General features: G+C 38.8%; 3 protein-coding genes and 1 pseudogene across 3 annotated transcripts; 2 read left to right on the forward strand and 2 right to left on the reverse strand.

Annotated features, from left to right (window-relative positions):
- Positions 1-2,804: 2,804 nt before the first annotated feature.
- LOC125474279 lies at positions 2,805-5,096 on the forward strand (annotated as a pseudogene).
- On the reverse strand, positions 5,013-10,468 carry LOC125474278. The gene is made up of 9 exons (XM_048577759.1): positions 10,165-10,468; positions 8,705-9,493; positions 7,621-8,588; positions 7,027-7,324; positions 6,685-6,909; positions 6,315-6,488; positions 5,796-5,990; positions 5,581-5,694; positions 5,013-5,456 (listed from the first exon to the last, which is right to left on the reverse strand). Exons 2-9 carry the CDS (start codon positions 9,413-9,415, stop codon positions 5,121-5,123), a joined length of 3,021 nt encoding a protein of 1,006 aa, XP_048433716.1. The 5' UTR covers positions 9,416-9,493; positions 10,165-10,468; the 3' UTR covers positions 5,013-5,120.
- Positions 10,469-11,648: 1,180 nt separating this feature from the next.
- On the reverse strand, positions 11,649-15,620 carry LOC125474280 (probable inactive leucine-rich repeat receptor-like protein kinase At3g03770). The gene is given in 9 exon segments (XM_048577760.1): positions 11,649-12,242; positions 12,342-12,453; positions 12,559-12,590; positions 12,682-12,893; positions 12,995-13,238; positions 13,358-13,491; positions 13,661-13,676; positions 13,678-15,252; positions 15,344-15,620. Coding segments are annotated over 8 exon segments (2,319 nt in total). The 5' UTR covers positions 15,019-15,252; positions 15,344-15,620; the 3' UTR covers positions 11,649-12,014.
- A 2,999-nt stretch (positions 15,621-18,619) lies between these two features.
- LOC125474097 (transcription termination factor MTEF1, chloroplastic-like) lies at positions 18,620-19,822 on the forward strand. Its single transcript, XM_048577528.1, has one exon. The coding sequence runs from the start codon at positions 18,720-18,722 to the stop codon at positions 19,668-19,670; it is 951 nt and encodes a 316-aa protein (XP_048433485.1). The 5' UTR covers positions 18,620-18,719; the 3' UTR covers positions 19,671-19,822.
- The last annotated feature ends 4,527 nt before the right edge of the window (positions 19,823-24,349 follow it).

A 24,349-nucleotide genomic window follows, 5' to 3' on the forward strand; every position in this document is an offset into this window, starting at 1 on the left:
TTTTTCATTGCAGAAGCAAAGTACAATTCTCCCTCTTTAAGAATGTAATTTAATTTTTAAAGCAAAAATTCAACCACACTAAAAGGGTGGAGTTTGTTTCAATCTTTTTTGGCATCGTACAAAAGAAGGGTGGAGCTTTAAAATCAATTAGATCTTTCACATTTTGCCCATAAAAATATGTCTTTAACAAAGAACATAAATTTTTCGTTGCAGGAGCAAATAACAAAATTTTTTTGTTGCAGGAGCAAAGAACAATTCTCACTTATTAAGAACGTAATTTAATTTTAAAGCAAAAAATTCAACCACACTCAAAGGGTGGAGTTTTTTTTCAATCTTTTTTGGCATCGTACAGAAGAAATGTGGAGTTTTGAAATCAATTATATCTTTCACATTTCGCATAAAAAAATGTCTTTAACAAAGAACATAATTTTTTTGTTGCAGAAGCAAATAACAATTCCCACTCTTCAAGAATATTCTTTAATTCTAAAGCAAAAATTCAACCACACTAAAAGGGTGGAGTTTGTTTCAATCTTTTTGGCGTCTTACAGAAGAAGAGTGGAGTTTTGGAATCAAATACATGTTTCACATTTCGCCCAAAAAATTATATCTTTAACAAAGAACATATTTTTTTTGTTGCAGTAGCAAGGAACAATACTCACTCTTTAAGAACGTAATTTAATTTTAAAGCAAAAAATTTCAATCACACTAAAAGGGTGGAGTTTGTTTCAATCTTTTCTTGCATCGTACAAAAAGATGGTGGGGTTTTGAAATCAATTATATCTTTCATATTTCACCCAAAAAATTATGTCTTTAAGAAAGAACATAATTTTTTCGTCACAATAGCAAAGAAATACTCACTCTTTGAGAATGTAATTTAATTTTAAAGAGAAAGATTCAACCACGATAAAAGGGGGGAGCCTGTTTCAATCTTTTATTGCATCCTACAGAAGAAGGGTGAAGTTTTGAAATAAATTATATCTTTCACATTTCGTCCAAAAAATTATGTCTTTAACAAAGAACATAATTTTTTCGTTGCAGAAGCCAAGAACAATTCTCACTCTTTAAGAATGTAATTTAATTTTAAAGCAAAATTCAACTACACTAAAAGGGTGGAGTTTGTTTCCCTTTTGTAGAAGTAAAGAACAATTCTTGCTCTTCAATCTGACCCAAAACAAAAAAAAAAAAAAAAAAAAAAAAAAAATCTCCAATGGGAATCTGGATCCTCTTTATGAGGATTCTAGATGTAACAGTTGTCCTGCTTTTTCACGGGACAAAAAGGGTTTTTACGTAAACTGTTACTTTGAGACTTTTATTTTGAATTGGAGACTTGTTGACTCTTAAATTGTGAGCCACTAGGGCCCACATGTCTCTTCTTTCTTCCCCCTTGCACCCGTCTTCTTCTTCTTTTTGACAAAAGCAATCTCTTCATCTTATCGAGTACTATAACTTTCATTTTTAGATCACTTGATTTGGTTGAGTAATGAAGAAGTGATGGGTGTTTGAAGTGGTGCCCAAAAACCGGTTAATTCATTGGCCTGAAAATGGGTCAACCCAACCTAAGTCCTTTGAACCCAGCCCAAAACCCACGGGGCTCTAGCCCAATCTGTGACCCTTGTGACCCAAATCCATGGGCCTTGTGACACGCTCGACCCTGATATTCTCCCAAACACCAGGGTAGACACGTGTTGGCCTACACTCGAATGTGACGAAGCCATATTAGAATGCATGAGAACAAGAAATAAATAAGACTTATAAATACAATTAATATGCCAATGAGGAACGTGTTCATAGCATACAACTAATATGAGACACTAAAAAGGAATAATATAAAATTGAATGAATAAAATGGTGGGTCTTACATCTAGAAGACTCGAAGATGCCGATGTTGGAGTGCCTTGATGCCGGGATTGTACGCCTCGATTCTAAGTCCTGAGGGGGCGCAAAACAAACATGAGTGGACCTAGTTGATATATATAATAATACTGAAATAGTTATCAACATACTAACCCCAAAAGTTTTATGAAAACTCATAGCATAATAAGTAACAAGTTTTCCGAAAACCCTAGCATTCCATAAAACCTTTCATGAAACATATCTCGTATAGCGTGTGCTAACTAGTGGTATTAGTATCAATATTTCTCGGCCCGAAGCCATCAACATATACCTCCTGCCAACCATATATCTCCCTCGCCTGTTGACAGAACAGTGACCACTAGATAGACACAAAATCATTGAACATGGTCTTTCCAAACATAGGTACATATATCTCAAAACATCATCATAGCATATAGTCATTCATCATATATATTAAAAGGATGTGTGCAAAAACATGTTCATAAGGAGTATATAGTCATTCATCATATATACTACAAAGAACATCAGTTCGATAAAATATGGTATTCCAAAATATTCTCAGTATAACATGATAATCAATAAGTGCAAATCCAATTTACTTATAAAACATTTCACAAAAACGTAATCATTAAATCATACTTTTCATGTATGCATTTCTACAATTAAAACATGCATTTTAGAAGGGGTCCACTCACAGATACTCCGGTGTCAAAAAGCCACGCAAACTAGCGAAGCTGGAAACGCCGCAATAACTGCCCCCTCAAGACATAGGAACGAGGCATACGATCCAAGCTACGAGGCATTCCCCTACCAGTGATATCGTGTCATTCTTTCTGCCTAGACATTCTTGTAATAGGACTTTTTGTTTCATCTTCCACTTGTATTTTGAATTAGAGCTTTGAACATGTCATGCATTATCACTATCATTATCACTATTGGCAGATGAATATTATTATATTATATTATAAGGTTTATGTTGGAATATTACATTGCGTAGTTCGTGCGAAATTTATATGTATGTTTCACATGTTCTTGGCATATGCATTCATTAAATGACTTGCGTCACCCTCGGGTGTCGACCAACACGTGGCCATCTTGACATCCCTCGGACATCGGGATAGGGGCATGTCATTGGGGATCCGTGAATCGTGTCCAATAATCGTACATCGTGGGGTAAAAAAATTTAAATTTTTTATTTCAAATTAAACATAAACACTGCCTGACAAAAATTGACGGCATGATGTACGATAAACGGACACGATTCACGGATCCTCGTGATTCTCACAAAGAGGATCCTAAGAGTATCTGTTGGGTCTAATGGGAAGCATTAACCAAAGCCGATCACCCTCATGGCACCCAAACAACAACCCTCCACCATCTGGGGAAGAGAAATTTTTCATTGTGATCGTAATATGGGTGGTACACCACTTGTTTTTATATAAGTGGTGGAAATTTTTATTTTTTAAGTTATAAGCTTTTTAACACACATTAACCACAATTAGTATAGTGACATGTTGCGTACCATCTGTGGTCCGATCTTACTGGAAAATCTTTGTCTGGGTAGTCCTTCTTTCCAAATTTTGACACGTGTTTCCCCCGATCTAGTATGCATTTCCTACGAGCCTTACCAGCAAGATAGGATCATCACCGGATCTTCTTTGTGAAGATCCCAAGGATCCTTTAATCGTGTCCTTCATCGTAGCAGTCAGAAATCTTTTTAAATTTTTTTATTTAAAATTGAACCCAAACAGTACTTGATGAAAACTGATTATACGATATACGATGAATGAAAACGATTAAAGGATTTCTAAAATCCTCACAAAACGAATCCGGTTAGGATCAGATCTCCTTGCCTGCGCAATCATCTCGTTAGATTCTGACATGTAGATTGTTGCACGATAACTTTTGCACCTGATACACGTGATCGGCGCCTACACTGTACTCAAAAAGTAAAGAGAGTTACTGGCAGCATCCATTAATTTTGTCATTTTGACATAAACAAAACCCCACACTTCCTCTGTCCTCTCCCACTCTCTCTAAAACCCAAGAGAAAGTGAGTGAGCCACCATGGCCGTACTCAGCCTCCTCCAAGTAGTTGCATCCCAGATGACGCGCCGTGGTCTCGGGAATCTGGAGCGCCGAGCCTACGGATCGGCGGCGGCTCAGCTGCAGTACGAGGACCACTATTACTACGACGGTCAGGATGAAGAGGAGGAACGGAGGAGACGAGTCGGAATCCGATGCTTGACTCGGAAGGGTGCGTCCCGGGAAGAGGTGTGCAGTGGGTGCTGATCGGAGACAGGGGCGCGAAGAAGCACTAGTACGCCGAGAGGCTCTCGACGCTTCTGGAAGTTCCGCACATTTCTATGGATCCCTCGTCCGCCAGGAGCTCAACTCTCGCTCTTCTCTCTACAAGCAGGTTAATTTCTTGGTTTTTAATTTCAATTGAGTTTCTTTCGCAAGAATTAGGATTTTTCTGGAGTAAAAATATTATCTTTCCCCCTTTTTTGGGAAGAAAATTGAATGCTTTATCTTTTTTTGTTAATTTTAGATTGCAAATGCAGTGAATGAAGGGAAGCTTGTTCCGGACGAAGTGATATTTGCAGAGAATATCTTAGCATGGGCAGCTCCGTTCGAAATCTAAATCTGCAGACTAAGGAAGAACTTCTGAAATCTTCCCCTGCTGATGCGGAGCAGGTATGGCCATTGTCCTCTGTTTATATCTGTTTGGTGATTTCGACAGACGTAGGTAATCATCGAAAAATGGGTTGTAATCCGTTTCTCTCTTATCGCAGACCAAGTCGCTGGAAGATTACTACAGAAAACAGCACAAACTCATCAATTTTCAGGTCAAAACCGCACCCGGAGAAACCTGGCGGGGGGCTGTTGGCTGCTTTACATCTTCAGCATATAAATGCTGTCAATTCTTCCCAGAAGCTCACTGCGTGATTACGCTTCATCTGCGTCTGTTTTTCTTGGTATGCATTCCGGGGGTATACGTATATGTATAAGATGTGAGAATTACGGAGTTTGGTTGGAGTTCATGAGTGTTGAATGTTCCGACTTCAGTTTTGAAATTTTGGTCGTATAAGTGTTATTTTTGTCGCGTGGCGTGCAGCATGAGAGCTAAGAGAGTTTGTAATGTAGTGAATGAGAGATGAAAAACTCGCCTGTGAAGATCGTGACATCGTATAAATGAAAGCATTTCTCTACTCGCAACTGGTTTTGTTGTGTTATTATTCAACATGTATTTCTATATATTACAGCTACTCGCTGTTCATCCAAACCTCCCGAAGGAGTTCGTACCTGACAGAAGTTTGATTGCCATTTCTCTTCGATATCCAGCCGGGCTTTGTTACAACTGGCGAAGACCGGGAAGAATCGATGAAGATTGAGGCCAAGGGTGAATTTAGTTCATCAAGCTCATCATCACTGGTGTATGATTTTCTGAGCACTGAAGACCCACTTCTTCTTAGCTGTGATTGGCTTCCAACCTCTCCAATAATACTCGCAACGGAAGCTGTTGAGGGTGGCAAATAGACTGTACCAGCTCCGGTGCACGGGACGTTTGTGACAGCCTCCTCCCCAGCCTCAAGAGTGTCCTATTTTAAGACAAAATCAACCGAAATTGGTTTCGATTTAACGTAGACTGCAGCCTTATTATGATTGTAACTATTTCAATTTCACCATAAAACATATAGAAATCATTTTGAAATGGCTGATTACCTCGGATTCCAGGGCTTGAAGCACTACGCCCGGAATTGGGTCAGTGCAAAATTCATCCGGGGAAAAAGTGTCGAGAATCCTCTTGATCAGTGGTGCAGAAAATGCAGGGCATACCTTCAAAAAAGAAAAAGAAAAAAAAGAAGACCAGGCACCGTGAATAATAACTGGACAATGCTCAGAGAGTCTAATAGAAGGGTCTGAGAGTTGTACTGAACCTCTTTTCTGATGGATTTACTTAAGAGCAAGTCCTTCGGGAGCATCATGAGATCACTCAACGCATTAAGGAGATGGAATGACTTGAATGATGTATCTTGTCTCTCGTCATTGTCATCATCGTCATTCACATCTTCAAGTGAGCCATCATCGTCTATACCAAATAGGTCAGTTAGCCATCTTGACCAGTTCCCAATCTGATAACCATGACCATAAATGGAGAAAAAAAAGTTAGAATTCCTTGCATATAACATAATAGAGATGCAAATTTGACGGGCTACACTAATAATAATTTTTTTTTTTTGAAAAGGGTACACTAAGAATAATGAGACTCGGGGATTATGAAGTACAGGATGCGAATTTGATGGGACTCGGACGTGTTTTGTCCTATATGGCTTTCAGTCCAAAGCAAATAACTATCTGATTTGCAAGAGTTGCTAATTTGAATCAACGATTTAGTGCACAAGAGATTAACGAATAACCCAGGCAATTATGGTGCATAAGGGATTTGAATGGCTTACCGCACTCTTCAGTTGTGCACCAGCCCCAAAACTTGATTTCCCAGCTGGAATTGGAAGAACCTTCAAATCACTGATGGGATCGGATACAGGATCAGTTGGGATCACATCAGTTGATTCACGAAGAATAGCATTGAACATTGCCACATCTAGTCTAGCCACAGATTGCTCCATTACCTAGACACATGACAGTGACACAGATGTGATACAAATGCAATGCCAAATTTAAAAGAGAAATTTTCATCAATCAATAACATACGAAACAGAAACATCCCGTGACATTGCTATTCACAAGATTCATATAACTTCGAAGAAAAAAAGAAGATACTTATTAATGTCAATACGTAATGATGGAAATATCTGTGATATATACCAATCTAGCCAACAAAGGCAAGCAGCCACACTCATGTCCCTCAGCTCGTACTGGACAGAGTCTTTCACAAGCATCCCTGAAAGCCTTCTTCCAAAGCCCCAATGAAAAGCTACTTTGCTCTTGATCAACTGAACTAGATGTCCTTTTATAGTTTTTACTCGACCCAGAATCAGCACCTTCACTAATTGCCTTTGCAACGACAGACTGCATATGTGGAGTCAAAGTCTGAAAATATAAAATTGAAAGATTCAGATGCACGACCTCATGAAATTCATTCGACAAGATAGTTAGATTTGAAGAAAATTCAATGCAGAAAAACAGAGGAAAAGAGTACTCAATGACCTGCCACCAGATAGATTCAACTATCCGGGAAAAGATCCACGATTCAATCTTCTCCAGTGTAGACATGAATGTTTGTGGGTTCTCGCAGTCACCAAAACTTCCATTCAAGAGCCTCCATCCTTCTTTCTTCCCAGAAGATGGAGCCTTCCATTTAATTGGAGAAGATACATTATTCTTTATTTTTCCAGCACCATTCCTGTCAATAGAATGCCCTGCCGACATAGGTGATTCTTTGTCACCGGTAACCTGGCTTATTATTGTTCTCAACACGATAGAATTTGACAGCCAGTATGTTAGCCTGTAATCGGAGAAAAGGAAAAAGAATGAGTCCATAAAACGAACACGAAAACTTCATTCATGCAATTCATATATGCAGTTCTTCTTTGGATCCTCATGCAGTAAGTACCCTGATTTTCACATCAATTAAACAATATAATTATTATCCACCACAAGAGTTCCACCAATTTGTTAAAAATTCACACTTAACAGTAGAAATCTAAAAAGCTCGAGAAACTTTTCTTTCAAAAAGGATCAATCTCAAAGGCAACATGATTGTAAATAAGACAAAGAAAACACAGAAAATAAGCAATGTACCTTGGGACATCATTCCCACATGCTTTTGCAACCAAAACTAGTCCTGAGACAATACTTTTAGCTGCACTGGCCTTCCTAGAATGGGGACTTTCTTTGCAAGCATGAAGATACAGTCTAGAAAGGCGCCGGGCTGGAGCATGGACCTTACTCATGGAACTTCCATGCTCAGCAACTACTGAATAAAGAGCAGCCTCAACAGCCGCAGCTTCTCTCAATTCTCCCTCAAGCAACTTAATTTTGTGTTCCATCTGATGGATTTTGCTTTCTAAGATCACACTCCTTGTATCCCTAGGATACACTCTAGCATCTTTTCTTACAATACCTGCACTGTTCTGTGCATCACCCTGAACACCAGTTAATGCATTCTTAGCCGAGTCAATCAGTGACCTAACAGATTTAACATGCTTCGTATTTTCCTTCATTCCGATAGGAACTTGCTTTCCATTAGCCTCATGCGCAATGGATGATTCACCTTCCCTAGAATGCTTTTCCTCATCAAAACTTTGTCTTTCATGTCTGTTTTCTTCTTGTTGTTTTCCTTCACTGTCCTCGGTAGAACTGTCATAGCTGTCATCGCTAACCGCAGCCTCCAGGCAACCCCTGCCAAGAACAGCCTTGTCATTAACCTCGTGAGCTAAGTGTTTATGGCCATTGCTTCTCATGCTGGAGTTGGAATCTTCGGCCTTTCCATTAAAAGATGCTGATGGAGAAGGCACAGTCTCCGCACCAACAGCTTTTAGGATCCTTGAATTTGAGTTGGGAGAGTTGGCTACTGAAGCATTATCAATTACTGGGCTTCCAGGGTCAGAAGATAGGTCGATTGATGATGAGCATGATGAACTTCCCTTCATATATTCATGTAGTGCATTCTGAGCCATTAAATTTGATTTTTCAAGCTCTAGTTTTGAGGGTAAGGTCCGTTTCTCATTATCACCTTCAGTGCTATGAGGCCCCGTCTCTTGTCCCGTCTGCAATCCAAATGCCAAAATGTTATATGACGTATTACTATATAATCATTTTAGCAGTCAAAGTGACAAGTTTCCATCCAAAACAGGAAAAATGAAAACTAAGTTGGAATCATTACCTCTTGTTTTCGAGGAGACATAGTGTGATTTGTTTCTAAAGCGGACGAAATTGTTTGAGATGAGTGCGAGGAAACATCATCATCAGTGAAAGAGGCAACTTCCGCTTCCTCAGCATATTCCTCATTCATCAAGGCCGAAACAGATTCACTACCAGCATTGTCCAGTGATACCCCTCTCGACAAGCTACCCCTAGATGAGGAGCTAGTGCGGCCCTTCACAACAGGCTGAATCTTGATATACAAAACTGGTTGATCAGTGTTCCTAAAGCTTCTCATACTGTTCATTGGAGCGGAAACACTTACGGTCTCTTTGACGATACCATGATCAGCTAAATCTACAATGGCAGTGGCCAACAACTGCCCTTTAGGGTTGTCCCTCCGAGGCTCATACAAATGCAACTCTAACAAATTCTTTTGAAATGTAACACCACCACCACCACCTTTAACTGACATATCTCTTAGCAGAGTCACCGGTAACCTGAAAGACTGATTGAATTCAATTTTTCCCTCACCAACAATGGACCCAGTTGAGGGGACAACAGGGCTGGTGGCCCCCGAATTGCGGTCATCATTTTCCCACTGAATCAACACAGAACGGAGTGATCTGAGCGACTGTGATGGCGGCCAAGGCTTAATGTCCTGAATATGGATGAGATAATCGATTCGAACCGTGCTGCCGCGGTGGTTCTTGGCCTTCACTCCTAGACCCATGGTTGCAGAAACACACAGCAGACTTCTTCTCCAACGCGTTCAAGCATTCACATCCACAAAGCTTTACACTCCAAAACACTTGAGACACAAACAAAACCAGAAAATCATGTCAATCAGCAGTAAAAGGTATTCAGGATTCGAAAATATCGCATTGATCACAAGAAAAGGAAATGCTTGATATTTTCTTGAGAGTTTTAACGAAACACTCTGCATAATTTTAACGAAAAATCATATTTTTATTTTTGCTGGTATTATTCCCTTACACTTTTATTTGTCTTTTTTAATTAAAACTAAAGTTTTTAAACAGTTTTCGTTAGTTTTCTTATTTTCTTTAACAAGGACCAGTCGGTGGCTTGGCAGTCCACCCATCAAACGCCGCCACCGACACTCAAAAGATAAAAATTAGTAAATTTTAAAGAAAAAAGGGACTGAAACTAGCTTAAAAAAAGCTCAAAAATCACAACCTGAGCTCATCAACACAGGAAAGCATAAATAATAATATTTCTTCAAATATAATTCACAAAAGTAGCAATGCTGAGTTATCAACTACTAAAATATTTCCTAAAAGTTGCTCCAAAAGCATCCGATCCACATATTTCAAACTCAAGCTAGCTCAAAGCAAACAGATTTATCACAATGCATGCAATCAAATTAAACAAAAAGCAACAAAAACTGCAGATTACAAGAAGAAAAAGAAAAGATTAGTGAAAAAATTAGCTGAATAAATAAGAAAAATATACATAATTTACCTCTAAAATGGCCAAAAATCGGAGAAATGCGAGGGAGCGAGACGAGAGGAGCGAATTTATTTCATTGGACGGTGAGAGAGAGGCGGTGTGTAATTAATTAGAAATTTAAAATAGTGAGAGAGAGTGTTGAAAAAAGTGAAGCTGACAGTAGCGACTCGGGAATTTCCAGAAAAATAAAATATAATCACTAGTTGTATAAGCGCGAGGAAATTTATCTGTCCGAAAGGGGTGCTGAAACGACGTCGTCCCGGCGGGAATTTGGTTCGGTGTTTGGTGGTCGTTGTCGTTTTGACGTTGGTGTGATTACGACGCCGCGGCTGAAATGCTCCTCTCAACTAATAAATTGCAGTTTACAACTCGTCGTTGAAACTCGGAGCGCGTGTGTAACCGTCGCAATGAATGATGGTTGGACTCGGCGGACTGACTCGGTTGAATTCGAGTGTGAAGTGCACGCGAGAGCTTTTCGGCGTGGTGATGCGCTCGCTTTTGTTGGATGGTTGGATAATACTCGCCGACACAATGCTGTTGATTATTATTTTTTATTTTTTGGGTCAAACACAATGCTGATGTTAGGGGGGGATTTGAATCCAGATAAAGATCTTAAAGATTCTTACATCTTAACTATTTATCTTGTATTGTATGATCAGAAATTATTTGATTTTTTTATTTAAAATTAAACACAAATAGCATCTGACGAAAACTGACCGCACGATGTACGATGAATAGCTAGAATATAGAGATCCCTAAAATCCTCACAAAGTGTATTCGGAGAGGATCTTCTTCTGTTAAAGGGCGTTGTAAAAAAAAAAAAAAATGTCAAATGCAAATTCGAAAGCTTACTGCTTATTTGGCAATGTCTTTTTTTTTTTTTTTTTTTGCTGTAAACATATGTATTTTATTTTAGCAGCCGAATCAAATGAATGAAAGAAAATTAATAGTAAAAAATTAACAAGAATGTGTGGATAGCATTATCGCGTTAATAGCTTGCATTTTGAGATTGATTTGGATGCGTACCATCGCATTCATCGTTACAAGTTGAAAGGAAACTTAGAAGACAAAGAATTAATATCATAACGGTAGTGTCATAGAATTGGAGCTGGAATTGGACCCTTCACCTGTCAATCTGTCCAAACTGCCTCCCTGGCCGTGGAATCAAGTATCTATGAGCTTAAAATCTAAGCATGCTCTGCTACAAGGCATGTATAAGCTTCTAGTGGAGGAGGTAAGTTAGTAGTAGGTTAAAATGTCCACTTTCACCAAACAACATTGTCCACTTCAAGGTTAAGATATTGGGGTTTGGTCTTTAGGTTGTTAACAAAATGCATTCAAAATTTATAATTGAGGTTGGGGAACACAACCAACCTTTGGTTAGATTCTCATACTTTATAAAGATTTGTTTTCGGGTCCGATTATGATTTGCCTCATATGCAACTCTCGTTTTTTTTTTTAACTTTTGAATTAAATAAAATCCGAAGAGAATCGACTAACAAAAATAAATAATGCCTTTAGAATCCGCAGCATTCACTAGACAAACATAGACAAAAGTATGCATGAAAATTAAATTCGAATTTTTATCTTCTTTTATTTCTCTTATTATTTAAGAATCCCACGTTACCTCTTCACACAATTCTGCAGATTACTTTTGAAGGAAGAAAGAGAGGAAGGCACGTGAGCAGTCTGGAGAAATTGTTCCTCTCTGTCCTTGTAACGTGAGAGCCACCGTTGTTTTTTTTTTCTTTAATTCCCCACCCTGATTAATTTGGTTACACCGCTACATGTTAATGTGATCTCACTTCTCAGCTGTCAAGCTGTCACATAGGCTGTAAGCTTACAACTGACCAGGAGGAGTGTTAGGACGTAGAATCGGATTTCTGATCAGTATCGGCAGTGGCTTGTACTTGAGCTGCATACTGCAAGTTCCAAAGAACATCCTCGAAAGAGGGCCGAGGAGCTGAAACTTCCGAACATATGCATTTTTTTGTTAAGGATACCACAATCGACAGAGATTCTTGCGAGCAAGTCGTCAACACAATTGGATCCACAATTCTTCTGCGACCATCTTGGCTGCCAAACGATTCCTGCATTTGTGGTTCATCACAACGCACATAAAAAATGCAGTTCCGCATGAAACACTTCGAAATGTTATTCCACAAAACCGAAACTCTACTTTGGCGTACCATTTCGTTTAGCAGAAATGTATCCCCTTTTCCGCTTACGATAGGGCCAACTAGTGATTCGAGCAGTATAAATCCGAAGTTGTAAACATCACCCTCCATGTCTGTTTCGTTCCTACAAAAAAGAACAACAAAACTATTTATACTCAAACTTTTGAATTGTTAAAACAGCAGTAATCTGCTGTAGAGCTATTTTCTGGACAATAGGTTACATTCTTACCAAGATTTTGTTTTCGGGCCTTCTTCCTTTGCCTGCAGAACAAACAGAACGGCATCAGAATAACCCCTTTTAACCGTACTTAAGATTGCAAAGTCGAAAAGTAAAATGAGTGAAGAAACATGCCTCTAGTTTTTCACTTTCATCTGTGGTGATGGACATTCCATAGTCACTCAACTTTGCAATCCGATGCTCATCAAGCAACACATTGTTTGTTTTCAGTCGGTTGTTGAAGCAACCTGGAATAGCCCCGGTGTGAAGAAAGTGCACAGCCTTCGCAACTCCTATTAGAATTGCCAATCTATCAGACCACTTGAGAACCTTGTCCGGATAGTTTTCTACACGTATGCGCACAGCTCGGTTAGAATTTGAGAGAGTTCAATATGAAAACCTACGGTAAACTTTAAAAATACGCTGTCACACACATGCAAATACTGACCTGACAGATGGGTTCGGTAGTTCCCACCAGAGACAAATTCATTTATAAGGAAGATTCTGTTGCCACTGGAATCCTCGTGTCCACCACTGACAATGCAATAACCCAAGAGGCCAGCCAAGTGAGGATGATGAAGCTTGGAGAGCAAATCCAGTCGAACTTTAAGGTTTTGAATTGAATATTTCTTCAACATAGTGAGCAAGCGGATTGCAACATAGGTCCCATTTTCCAACCTTCCTTTGTAAAGCTGAAAGCAAAAGAACGAAAATAGCAGGTCAAAATCAAGAATCAGGAGAGCTTAAGTGATCACTAAATAATTCCAAGCACATTAAACTCCTAGCTAGCATTTTTAAATCAGAAGTGTACCTTTCCCATAGAGCCTTCACCCAAAAACATAGATGAATCAAAGTTGTCTGTTGCTTCCTTCAACTGTTCAAGTGAAAATATACGACTCTCTGGGGCACCGTGTGTGTCTAACCTCGCTGCTTGAGATACGAATCCTACAAAGGGTATAATACAAATGTTACCTTGTTAAGCTTTCGTAGCTACTCAAACATTTCTGTATTCACAGATTTCAGAGCATAAAGTTGATATTACGCATTATGAAATATCATGCCTTGGGTTTGGGGCAACAATAATAACAAAATAACCTGATTAATTACAACTTACTTGCATTTGCGACAATGTTCAGAGCAATAACCATTTGGTGAATGATCTGGCATGGGCTCTGCAAATATGTAGTGCGCAACTGTCCTTCTAGAACTGTATCTTCTACAAAAGGAAAGAACCCCAAATGCCAAAAGTAGTAAAACAAGAACAGCTCCGGTGACAACAGCAACTAGCACGACAGTTTCTCTTCCTCTAGAGTGTTTGTTCCTTGCAAGAACCTCTCTGCAATATGAAACCTGATGCTGGTGTTGAGAATCAACTGACAGACAATTTCCGTTCACTTGAACAACTCTTTCATCTGAAGTACTTCCTAGGCAAGACGGAAGATTACCTATTAACTTGTTATTAGAAATATCAATAAACCCAAGTTTTCCACCACACTTTAGCTTGTCCGGAAATGCTCCACTCAGCATATTGGATGCTAAATTCAGATAACTGATGTTTGGCAAAGAGAACAAAGCAGAGGGCGGTGCTCCGCTAAGATAATTGAATGAGAGATCAAGGTGCTGAAGCTGACCCAAAACACCAAATTGTGCAGGAATCTCTCCAGAGAATGAGTTCTTGCTAAGAAGAGCTGTAACCAACCCTTTCGGCATCCTTGGTAGCTCGGAATGTAAATGATTTTCTCTCAAGTCCAAGACATGCAGGCCTCTTAAAGTAGCCATATCAGGTAACTTTCCAGAAAGTTCATTGTGAGACAAAGCAATGACAGTGAGTGTCTTGATTCTGCATATCGCAGAAGGAAACTCGCCCTTCAACCGATTGTTCTTTAAGCTCAAAACTGTGAGATTCGACAACGAGTCCAACCAATCAGGCACAGTTTCGTTGAAATAATTGCCCTCCAGAGTTAGAGTTTGAAGTTTCACCATTCTAGATATTTTCGCCGGAACAGAACCAAACATGAAATTCGAGCTCAAGTCTAAGACTTCAAGCGAAGATAACCGATGAATCTTATCAGGAAGCGGTCCCCAAATCCCCAGAAACACTAAGCTAAGAACTTTCAAGCTAGGAAACCTCGACAAACTGGTGAAAAAAGAATCAATCTTAAAATTCTCAGACAATGTCTTGTTGGGAATTGCAAATCCATTGAAATCATTCACATTAACAAGCTTATAATCTCCCATAATTTTGAGCTCAGTGACTGAATTGCCCTGGCATGAAATGCTCACATGAACAGTGGAAGACAGGTTGCAGAGGTCTCCACTGTAATTTGCCCAAATTTCTAATGAGGGAGGGTACTCTAAATGCTTTCTCAGCTGAAACAACACTTGCCTTTGAGAAGTTTGCAATTCATGGGTTCTTGGAAGGAACAAAACCCATGCCACAATTACTGTAACCAAGAAGCAAAAATATCTCATTGCAGTAAAAATTCTTACAGCTCAACTAAAACTTCTAAGCTTTCTGATACTCTCACAGTTTAATGAAAGTTCCTCAGTGCCCAAAATCCTGTGATTCCTCCATGAAAGTTTTACTCTGCAAGTTTCCTTTTTTCCGGGATAATGTTGGACGCTTGAACAAGCTGGTTAAAAAGTTAAAAACCCATGTAAAAAACAAGGGTTAATCATTCAAAGGAAGCACCTTTAAGAAATTTTCTGGAAAAAACAGAGGAAAAAATCACAACCCAGAAGAAAAAAAGGAGAGAGAAATAAAATGCAGATAGGGTAGGAGGAAGAGGAGACAAACCTTGAGAGTTGAAAGAACCAAAAACACCATTAGAGAGCAGCTCCCACAGTGATGTTCTTGGTCAGTGAAAGAATGTGTGTGTAGGATATAATGGGTGGTTGGTTGGAAAAGGCCGTACAGGACAGCGTCGAGGCATTTACTTCTGGTTTTCTGTGGAGGTGGAAACTGACATCGACATCAATGGGGCCGATTTTTCACTGAGAGAGACAGATACAAGTAGAAATGCAAAAGGATTGGAAGGTGAAAGAAACGGTGGAAAATATGACACCAAATCTGTAAATTAAAAGAAAATCTTGGGTTCTTTAATTGTTGGTGTTCTGGGTTTTGTTGTTCGTTGATTCTCGTGAACTGCATCACATTCCGCTGGTAACTGCAGTAACGGCATCACGTGGTTTTTCCCTCTCTTGGTGGTGCCATTTGATAGGTGTATGATATGACCAAACTGGCCCTGCTTCTGTAATCTTAACTGTTACTATGACTTAATATCAAATCAGCGTAAATTCTTCTGTTTTTTGGTATACGGTATTATCGGTGTGAATGAAATATTAAATGTGCGGCTAAGCATCCATCTTAATGTATACCATTAAGCTAATCAAACAATGCTAATGTGTGATGGTATTATTAAACTAATCATGTAAGATTATATAAATGAGCTTCAACAGGCATTTAGTAAGAACAGTAACATTAAGTACGTGGAAAGGAAAATCACATGTTCTGAAAGGAAAATGTTATTCACACACTTATTTTTATCTGACATGCACTTTTGTAAATTTTGGATATTAATTTTCTTCAATTCATTTAATCCAACGGTTAAAAATTGAGATGAATGTATGAAAAGTGAAAACGGATGTGTTGATAGCACTAGTCTTCTGAAATAGAGAGTTGAGGTGGAATATTTATTGTAAAAAAGGAAGGAGGGCTTTTCTGGTCCCCTTGGAGCAGGTTGCACAGCCACAGCACGTTTCTGCCGAGCTGTACACTTCTGGAATCCCATGAAACTCTGATTACAATAAAGATTAAGGCATGATTAGTATAAAAGAGGAAAGACTTGAATAAAGTTAAATTTTACCCCATCAAGAAGCCAATATGCCTCCAGGCCTCCCTCTTCTTGTGCTGCCACCGCATTGTGTGGTGTGTGGTTGTGGAGAGAAACTTATTTACTAGGATGTTTTAAGTTAATAACGAAGAGTTGTATGTAATTGATTGAGATGTCGTCACAGAGATGAGTTTAGATATACTTTTTTTGGTGGTAGGTTTCATTTCCCACACACTCGTTAATATGCCTCTCTCCACTTTTATTAAAGAAGAGAAACTTACTAGATGTTAATGTTATTTAAATAAATTACACAATATTATGTGTTAACTTGAGATACGATTACAATGGAAGTAGGTTTTTTGACTTTGGAGATCTCACTCAAGCGCCTAGAAAGCCGCATAGAAGTTGGAGGATTGTTAATTATTGCATGCTGTCGTTGCCCGGACAAGGAGGCAGAGGAAAGCAAAGGCATGCTAGTAGGGTTTTGGCTTTGCCTTTGGAATTTGAATTTGGCATCTCACTCAGTCAACCCCAATTGCATTCTGCATAAGAACTTCTTAGCAGTGGGGCATCTTCGTCTTCTTCGACAGCTTGTGCGAAGATTTGGAATGACAATGTCCCTCCAAAGGTAAAAGTGTGTGGATGGCACCTTTGTAGGGGATTTGTTCCAACCCGCTCTAACCTTGCTCATCGCCATTTAACTTTGAACTCCTCTTGTGTTCTTTGTAATGGCCCCAAGGAATCGATCATCCATATTGTGCGATTTTGCCCCCTTGTTAAATGCGCCTGGTTGTCTTCCCCTCTTGGCATGCCGATTCGTGTTCTCCATCCCCCTACCCTCTTGGAATGGCTGGATCCAATCGTAACGTTTCCTCCCTCAAACAAGTTGGATTCAGTGCTTATGATCTTATGGAGTCTTTGGGGAGCTAGTAGTAAAAAATTGTGGTCTGGTACTTGCGAGAACCCTTACGTGATTGTTGGGCGCTGCTTAACTTGGTGGCAGGACTTCACCCAAACTAGGTTGGCACAGTACGTCCCTAATACCTCACCAAATATATGCCCCAAATGGCCCCTCCCTCCTCCCGGCTTCATCAAACTTAATATTGATGGAGCCTGGAACGTGGATTCAAAGCTTGGTGGGTTTAGGCTGATTATTCGAGATGATTTTGGTTCTTTTGTGACAGCCATGGCTGGTCATTTTATGGATACTTTCTCTCCCCAGCAAGCCAAGGCTTTGGCATGCCGTTCAGAAGTCATGTGGGTGATATCGAGGGTTTTCATCATATCATTTTTGAATCTGATTCACTTCAGATTGTGGAAGTGCTTAAGGACTCCTCAATCAATCCTTCCTCTCTCGGTCAAATAATTGAGGATATCAATGTTTTGCTTTTTACAGTCACTGAAGTTTCCTATATCCATGTTCACAGACAAGCTAACAGACTTGCTCATAGACTTGCTCGTTTTGGTCTTACGCTTATTCATGATTGTGCTTGGGAAGTTGGGATGATCCCCCCCCCCCCCCCCGGGGAGTTTAATCATGGACGCCCTCATTGAGGATGTCCCTGGCCATGATTTAGCCTTGTAATGGTTTTGGCTATGAATATATCATTTATCGTTTCATTAAAAAAAAAAAAAAACTTTTGCTTTTTGAACTTTATATATCATTTGTTTGGGACCCAAAAAAAAAGCACCTTGGAGAGTCCACATGCACAAGTTTATGTTAATTTGTATATTTTGGAACAATGCCAACTTTTGAACATTTGACCAGTTTTATTTAATGGACGATTCCTTCAGACGTGTTGTTTATATGTACGGGTGGAAAATGTTCACTTCTTTCACGAGGATGCAAGAATTATTCAAAACAAAAAGAATCATGAAGAATTTAAGCGAGCAGTTTCTGAGTTTGAAGATAAATTCGTGAACAAATAAAATGATAAATTTCTATAAAGAAGGTAGATGATGATTAATCAGGATAATGAATAAGTTTCGTAGAATATAATACAAAATATAGAGGTCTCTAGAATGTATATGAAGTAAGCCGGTTAGTCAAGAAAATGCACTTTACAACCGAGTTTGAATTTCTTTTTCGTAAATCAAATTAATTTAAAATATTATTTTGTTAACAAATAAATGTAGAATTCTTGGACATTTTTGGCGTGATAATCATATTAATGTGGCTTTTGAGAAATGATTTGTCAATTTGTCACTACCTTCTTATACAACTAATCATATGCATATTCTTAGAGGAAGTGAAAACATTGAACCGGACTGGGCCGGCTAATGGGATAAAGGGCTGTCTACCACCTTCACTTTTCCAACAAACAGCCCCCGTCGGCCACCATGATTCGCCATCTCCAACCTCAAACCTTCCTACCCCAAGCTTCCCTCTTTCCATCTCTAAAACCCTTCAAAAACCCTTACCCTATCCCCAAATCAGTCTCCAACTCCCTCAGGCCAACCCTCAGTTCTCCAAATTACCCCTCACCTTCCGACCACCCAAACACCTCCGCCGACCCCGGCCTCCTCTTCCGCGAAAAGGTCCTCTACTTAGAAACCCACCTCAACGTCGACTCCGAAAAAGCCCTCCACCAAAACCCAGATTTCGGCTCCTGGCCTCTCTCCTCCCTCAAGTCCGTCGAGGGCTGCCTCTCCTCCATGGGCATCGAGCGCTCTGCCCAGGGCCGGATCCTCGACATGTACCCGCAGCTCCTCACTGTGGACCCGCACTCCGCCCTCTACCCAATCTTCGATTTCCTTCTCACCGAGGTCCGAATCCCTTTCCCGGATATCCGGAAGTCGATAATCAGGTGCCCGAGGCTTCTAGTCTCCGACTTGGACAGCCAATTGCGACCCGCATTGAAGTTTCTGACCGAATTGGGGTTTTCGGGTCGGAGCTCCATCACGTGCCAGACGACAGTGCTGCTGGTTTCGAGCGTGGAATTTACCCTTTTGCCCAAAATCGAGTATTTACAGAACTTGGGGCTGAGCTACGAGGAGGTGGTGAACATGGTGATAAGGTCGCCGGGGCTGTTGACTTTCAGCATAAACAACAATTACAAGCCCAAAGTTGACTTTTTTCTGGAGGAGATGAAGAGGGACGTGGCGGAACTGAAGAGGTTTCCGCAGTACTTTTCGTTTAGTTTGGAGGGGAAGATTAAGCCAAGGCACCGGTTGCTGGTGGAGCACGGCTTTTCACTGCCGCTGCGGGAGATGCTGAAGGTCAGTGATGGCGAGTTCAATGCCCGGCTGATTGAGATGCGGTTGGGATCCGCCGAGGGCAGCTGGGTGTAATATCGCAGCTTTCCGCAGTATGTTTTCTCAGCTGTCAAATGTAAAAACTGCGTTCGGTTGACAGGACCGAACGGGTAGGCCATCTTCAATCGACGGAGGCCAAAAGGTTTCCTTTCGCCCTATGGTTTTGGAATAAATTCTATTTTAATCAACAGTATTAGTCTATATTTTACATCATCTTCGAGCCAAATGACCATAAATCAAACATAATCATTTGACAAAAAATTATCTTCAACCGAAAGGGTCAAAGGACCATAGGCAAAACATAATTTATTATTTTAATTGAATTAATATGGATAATTAAATTCAACTACCATATTACAATAAGGTTTTCGGATATATTTTGAATGTCACTTGTCGCAAAATGGATAAATCTCCGGATTTCTTATCTTTATATAATCTCAATAATTTTTTGGATAAGATTTCGAGTGACACGTGTTGCTAACGTGAGTAACTCTCCAAATTTCTTATCTTTATGTAATCTCAATAATTTTTCACATAGGATTTCGAGTGTCGTTAAAGTGAGTAACTCTCCAGATTTCTTATCTTTATGTAATCTTAATAATTTTTCGAATAGGATTTCGTGTCACGTGTCGATATATAATTGGTTGTGCAAATTTTAGATAGGATTCTTATTTATGTGGCACTTCTTATCTTCAACTTCCAATGTTAATAAATTGGCTAGATATTAGGATAGAATTCACACACCTCCAAACATCTTCACTTGTTTGAAAATTACTCTGACACTATCTTTTGAGACCCATCTATAAGCCCTTCAAAGAGCTTCATTTTCTTTTCAGGTCCAAGTCCTTCATTTCATTGCAGATGTGGTCATTTGAAAATTATTGAAAAATTAAGGGAAAGATTATTGGAAGAGATTAGAGAATAGAATGTGAAGAATTGAAATAAAATGAGATAAGGTAGTATGGAATGGTAAAAAGTATGTGAGAAATGATGTAGGAATGACTTGGGTATTTATAGAAAAAAAATTAGAATTTTTTTTTTAAATCCGTCCAAAAAAAAATTTCAACTAGTAACCTAACGGCAGCATGACGTCAGCTAGTTATTGCTAGCTAGCGTCATGCTGACGCCATGTAGCCATTGGCATTCAAATGAGCTGAACTGGAGGGCTAGCAAAATGTCAAGCTTGACATTGACATTCTGGCATTGAAGGGTTAGCAAAATGTCAAGTTTGACATTCTGACGTTAGAGGGCTGGGCTATAGGGCTGACTGTTGTTGGCCAACCCTTTGGCCGGTTCTCCCATTTTTGGCCGGATGGGGACCATGAGCCCTTTGGCCTAGCCCTTGGTTAGAGATGATTTTCGTGTCAAAACAAGCTATTTTTAGCTTTATAACCCTTTGACCAGATTGGTTGAAGATGACCTTCCATTGAAGTTCGGTTTGGAGAACATATTTTTGTTTGTGCACACTGCTCAGTTAGTCATGATCCTGACCGAACTCTGCTTGTTTCGGCTTATCACCACCGAAAATTGATCAAACTTTCCGATCCTGATATGTCGGAACATTTTCTCGAAACCAAAATTTCTCCAAACGTACAACACAAGTAAATCTTGAAAATAATGGTTCCATATGGAGTAGAGTTTTGAGGGTTTTGGTTCTGGCGTGAGTGTTGGGTGAGATTAATTGTCCTTTATTGTCTTTTCAGACGAAAACATAACTGGAATTAAAATTTTCACTAATTTTTTGGGTGCCAAGAGTTAAATGGTGGTGTGGCTAGAAAATCTCTAATATCAGTTGCTTTCAATATGCAATTAATCCGTAGAATGTCTTGCGAAATCTGCAACAAAAAACAATCAAATGCTGCAAGAAAAACACATGAGACTTTCGTCTTTCAGAAAAAATAAAAGTTCACTGCTTGAATACAATCACGGAAAAGAAGAGTAAAATTTTACGACTCATATAAGACATTATGATTCTTTCTTATCAAAATTCCTTACCAATTTTCAGGTCTTAACTTTCCTCGTCCACTTAATGCTTCAGCGTATCAACAACACACGTTTTGAGACCAATTTGGATGCATACCATCGTTGTTAATGTCATCATTACAAGTTGAAAGGAAACTTGGAAGACGGGGAAGATATCATTACGTTGGTCTAGGTGAAACAATTGCTACGTGAATGATGCAATCAAGTTTTAGTCACAATAGTGTAATGGTTTAATAAATATTTGTCACGTGTTTAAAAGTGCACTACTCGTCCAATAAACGATCAGTCTCTTTTATTAGACATTTTTCCCACCAAACCAATCTTTATCCCATCACTTCTTCATTTTTTTGACCATTCATTAAGGATTTCGGCTCCTTGAAGCATCGCATATATGCTAATGCTGCTAAGATTATGTATAGACGACGATATGTGGGGCATAGAAAATAAACATTCATGTTGATTCAGTTAGTGAATGATTGGGTGGTAATTGAACCACAAGCAAAGCTAAGCAAAGCAACTTATAATATAATTTACTTAGTTATGGTTGATTAGTAATTAGAGACTTTAAGCAAATATATGTGGCTTCAAGACAACTCTTACTTATGCAGAATTGGTTAATTATAACTCAAGGAAAAGGAAAAAGACACTGCAGTTGGTGGCTTACCCTGGTGGATAGAATTTTTATATTTGATATACTGCATTTCAAGTTTAAACATTTCTCTTTTCTTTAGTATAGTACTATCGTTTGTACAAAAAAAAAAATGAGCATGAAAGTTATTTGAAAGAGAAATTATTATCGCACATTTTTTTTTCTCCTCTTACGTACTCACTATTTAATTCTAGTCATTGAATCAAATAAGTAAATAAAAATAACAGACAAAATTAAATAGAATAGAAAAAAAATGTGGTGATCGTTCACATTTGAAATCTTATAAGGGTCCACAAAACTTTCACAGTAAGCTTCAACTTTCTTCATGATAGCATAGTAGGTTGTCTCGTGTGTAAAGGTGAACACCACACGTGATCCACATCACCTGATTTGTGTTATCCACGTATTAGGCTTGAAATTTTGTCATAGTAAGGGGGCATGTTGAGAGCGAAACCCACGTTCGGAAAAGAAGGGACATGCATAGTCACATAAGTAATTGAGGTACTTCTTATAATGCTAATTGATTTTATACTAGAATCTTAACTTCTTCAGTTATGTGCCTTTTTGCAACCGAGATACTGTACACACAAAATGGTCTCCAAAAAGTTTGAGAACTAATGATTTGAATTAAGAAATCCGCACTGAGAAGACGTTAGGTTAAGCCTGATTTGTCCAGGTGGACAGTGGTTAGGCTTAATTAGGAAGAAAAATAAATATTTAAAAAGGAACAAAGCTGCGGATCATGAATTGGTGAAGAAGCAAACACATTAGTTGTCCCAATCGTGGAAAACAACTTGAATGATTTTCAGTCTCCAACACCAACACACCGGCCGGCCCAAGATTCTGAGGGCCCAGTTAGTTAGTTCCTCGTCAGGGTCAATTTTGAGGGCCCAAGCAAACTAGTGCAAAATTGAATTTAGTGTGTCGAGAACACGGTCTGATACACTAAGCGTCATATTACAGTTGATTGAAATGTTTTGTTTTTTAAATTGCTAACCAATTGTATTATTACACTTAATATATCAAGTTATGTTCTCAGTACATTGAAAATCTCTCAGTAATTAGGATCTTTGTATAAATTGAACACTTCTTCCTACCGTTAATGTGGTTTAGATTAGAATGATCAAATTAGCAAAGCTTAACATCTAAATCTCAAAATTCTCTTTGAAATAATTTACCCTAAAACTAAAAAGAAATACTTATTTGCAGACTTGGCAAAAAATTGTAGACTTATGAACAAGTTGACTAAAACAGTATGCTTCATGCTCTGTACGCGAATTTAAAATATCCTTTATCGTAGCTTATATGCATGTAATCATACCCATTCTTTTATGATTTAAGAAAATTATTATCACTCACTGTTTGATCTTAATCCAACAGTAAGTGATACTTTTTAACTTTGTCGTTGTACTTTCTCTTCCATCGTTAGATTAAAGACCGAACTATAGGTGACCAAAATAGTTTTGAACCATAGGATCTATGAATAATTGAACTCGTAATGTAATATACAAAATTCGAACATAGACAGGAAGCTTCGTACTAACATTAATCTCAGCGTGCATGCACGTGTATTATCACATATGTCAACTATCCGTGTCGATCACAATAAGAGAATTAGTGTTTCACATTAATTAGTTCACGCTTAATTTGAAAAAATTTGCTCATAATTTTGGCATATGAATTTTAACTTGTTTTTTGTTTTTAATTTCATACCATTCATCGAGGATTCAAATGACCTACAGATCGAATCATGTGTTGCGTATGTGGAGACACGACCCAAAAATTTAGATTTTATATTTACTCTCTCCACTGTGTTTCACATATATTGCGTATGCGTGACACTAAATTTTTTATACAATTTTGGAGATGTGTTTTTGTGTGGGTCATTTCGTAATATATTTCAACGATCGGAACGTTTCTATTTAGATCTTCTCCTAAATACCAGTTCTACTAAAAATCATGAAATTTGAAACCGTATAATTACGGGGAATAAGGATTTAAGGTTTCTTTGTAAAACCGTATTCGTCTATTTTTTTCACTACAAATGAATGTCTTAATGGTTTTGCATTTGTCTAATTACATT

This window comes from the organism of the source record quoted next, unplaced genomic scaffold, assembly GCF_019419815.1.
Source record: "Pyrus x bretschneideri cultivar Hongxiangsu unplaced genomic scaffold, Pyrus_bretschneideri_v1 Contig12, whole genome shotgun sequence".
NCBI classification, from domain to species: domain Eukaryota; kingdom Viridiplantae; phylum Streptophyta; class Magnoliopsida; order Rosales; family Rosaceae; genus Pyrus; species Pyrus x bretschneideri.

What these genes read in the sequence shown, in the direction of transcription:
- LOC125474278 (XM_048577759.1), bottom strand. Translation starts at nt 9,415, where the DNA reads ATGGGTCTAGGAGTGAAGGCCAAGAACCACCGCGGCAGCACGGTTCGA. An exon ending in TTGAATCTATCTGGTGGCAG is followed by an intron (nt 6,910 to 7,026) that starts GTCATTGAGTAC and finishes TTATATTTTCAG; the next exon opens with ACTTTGACTCCACATATGCA. An exon ending in GTGCACAACTGAAGAGTGCG is followed by an intron (nt 5,991 to 6,314) that starts GTAAGCCATTCA and finishes CATGGTTATCAG; the next exon opens with ATTGGGAACTGGTCAAGATG.
- LOC125474097 (XM_048577528.1), top strand. Translation starts at nt 18,720, where the DNA reads ATGATTCGCCATCTCCAACCTCAAACCTTCCTACCCCAAGCTTCCCTC.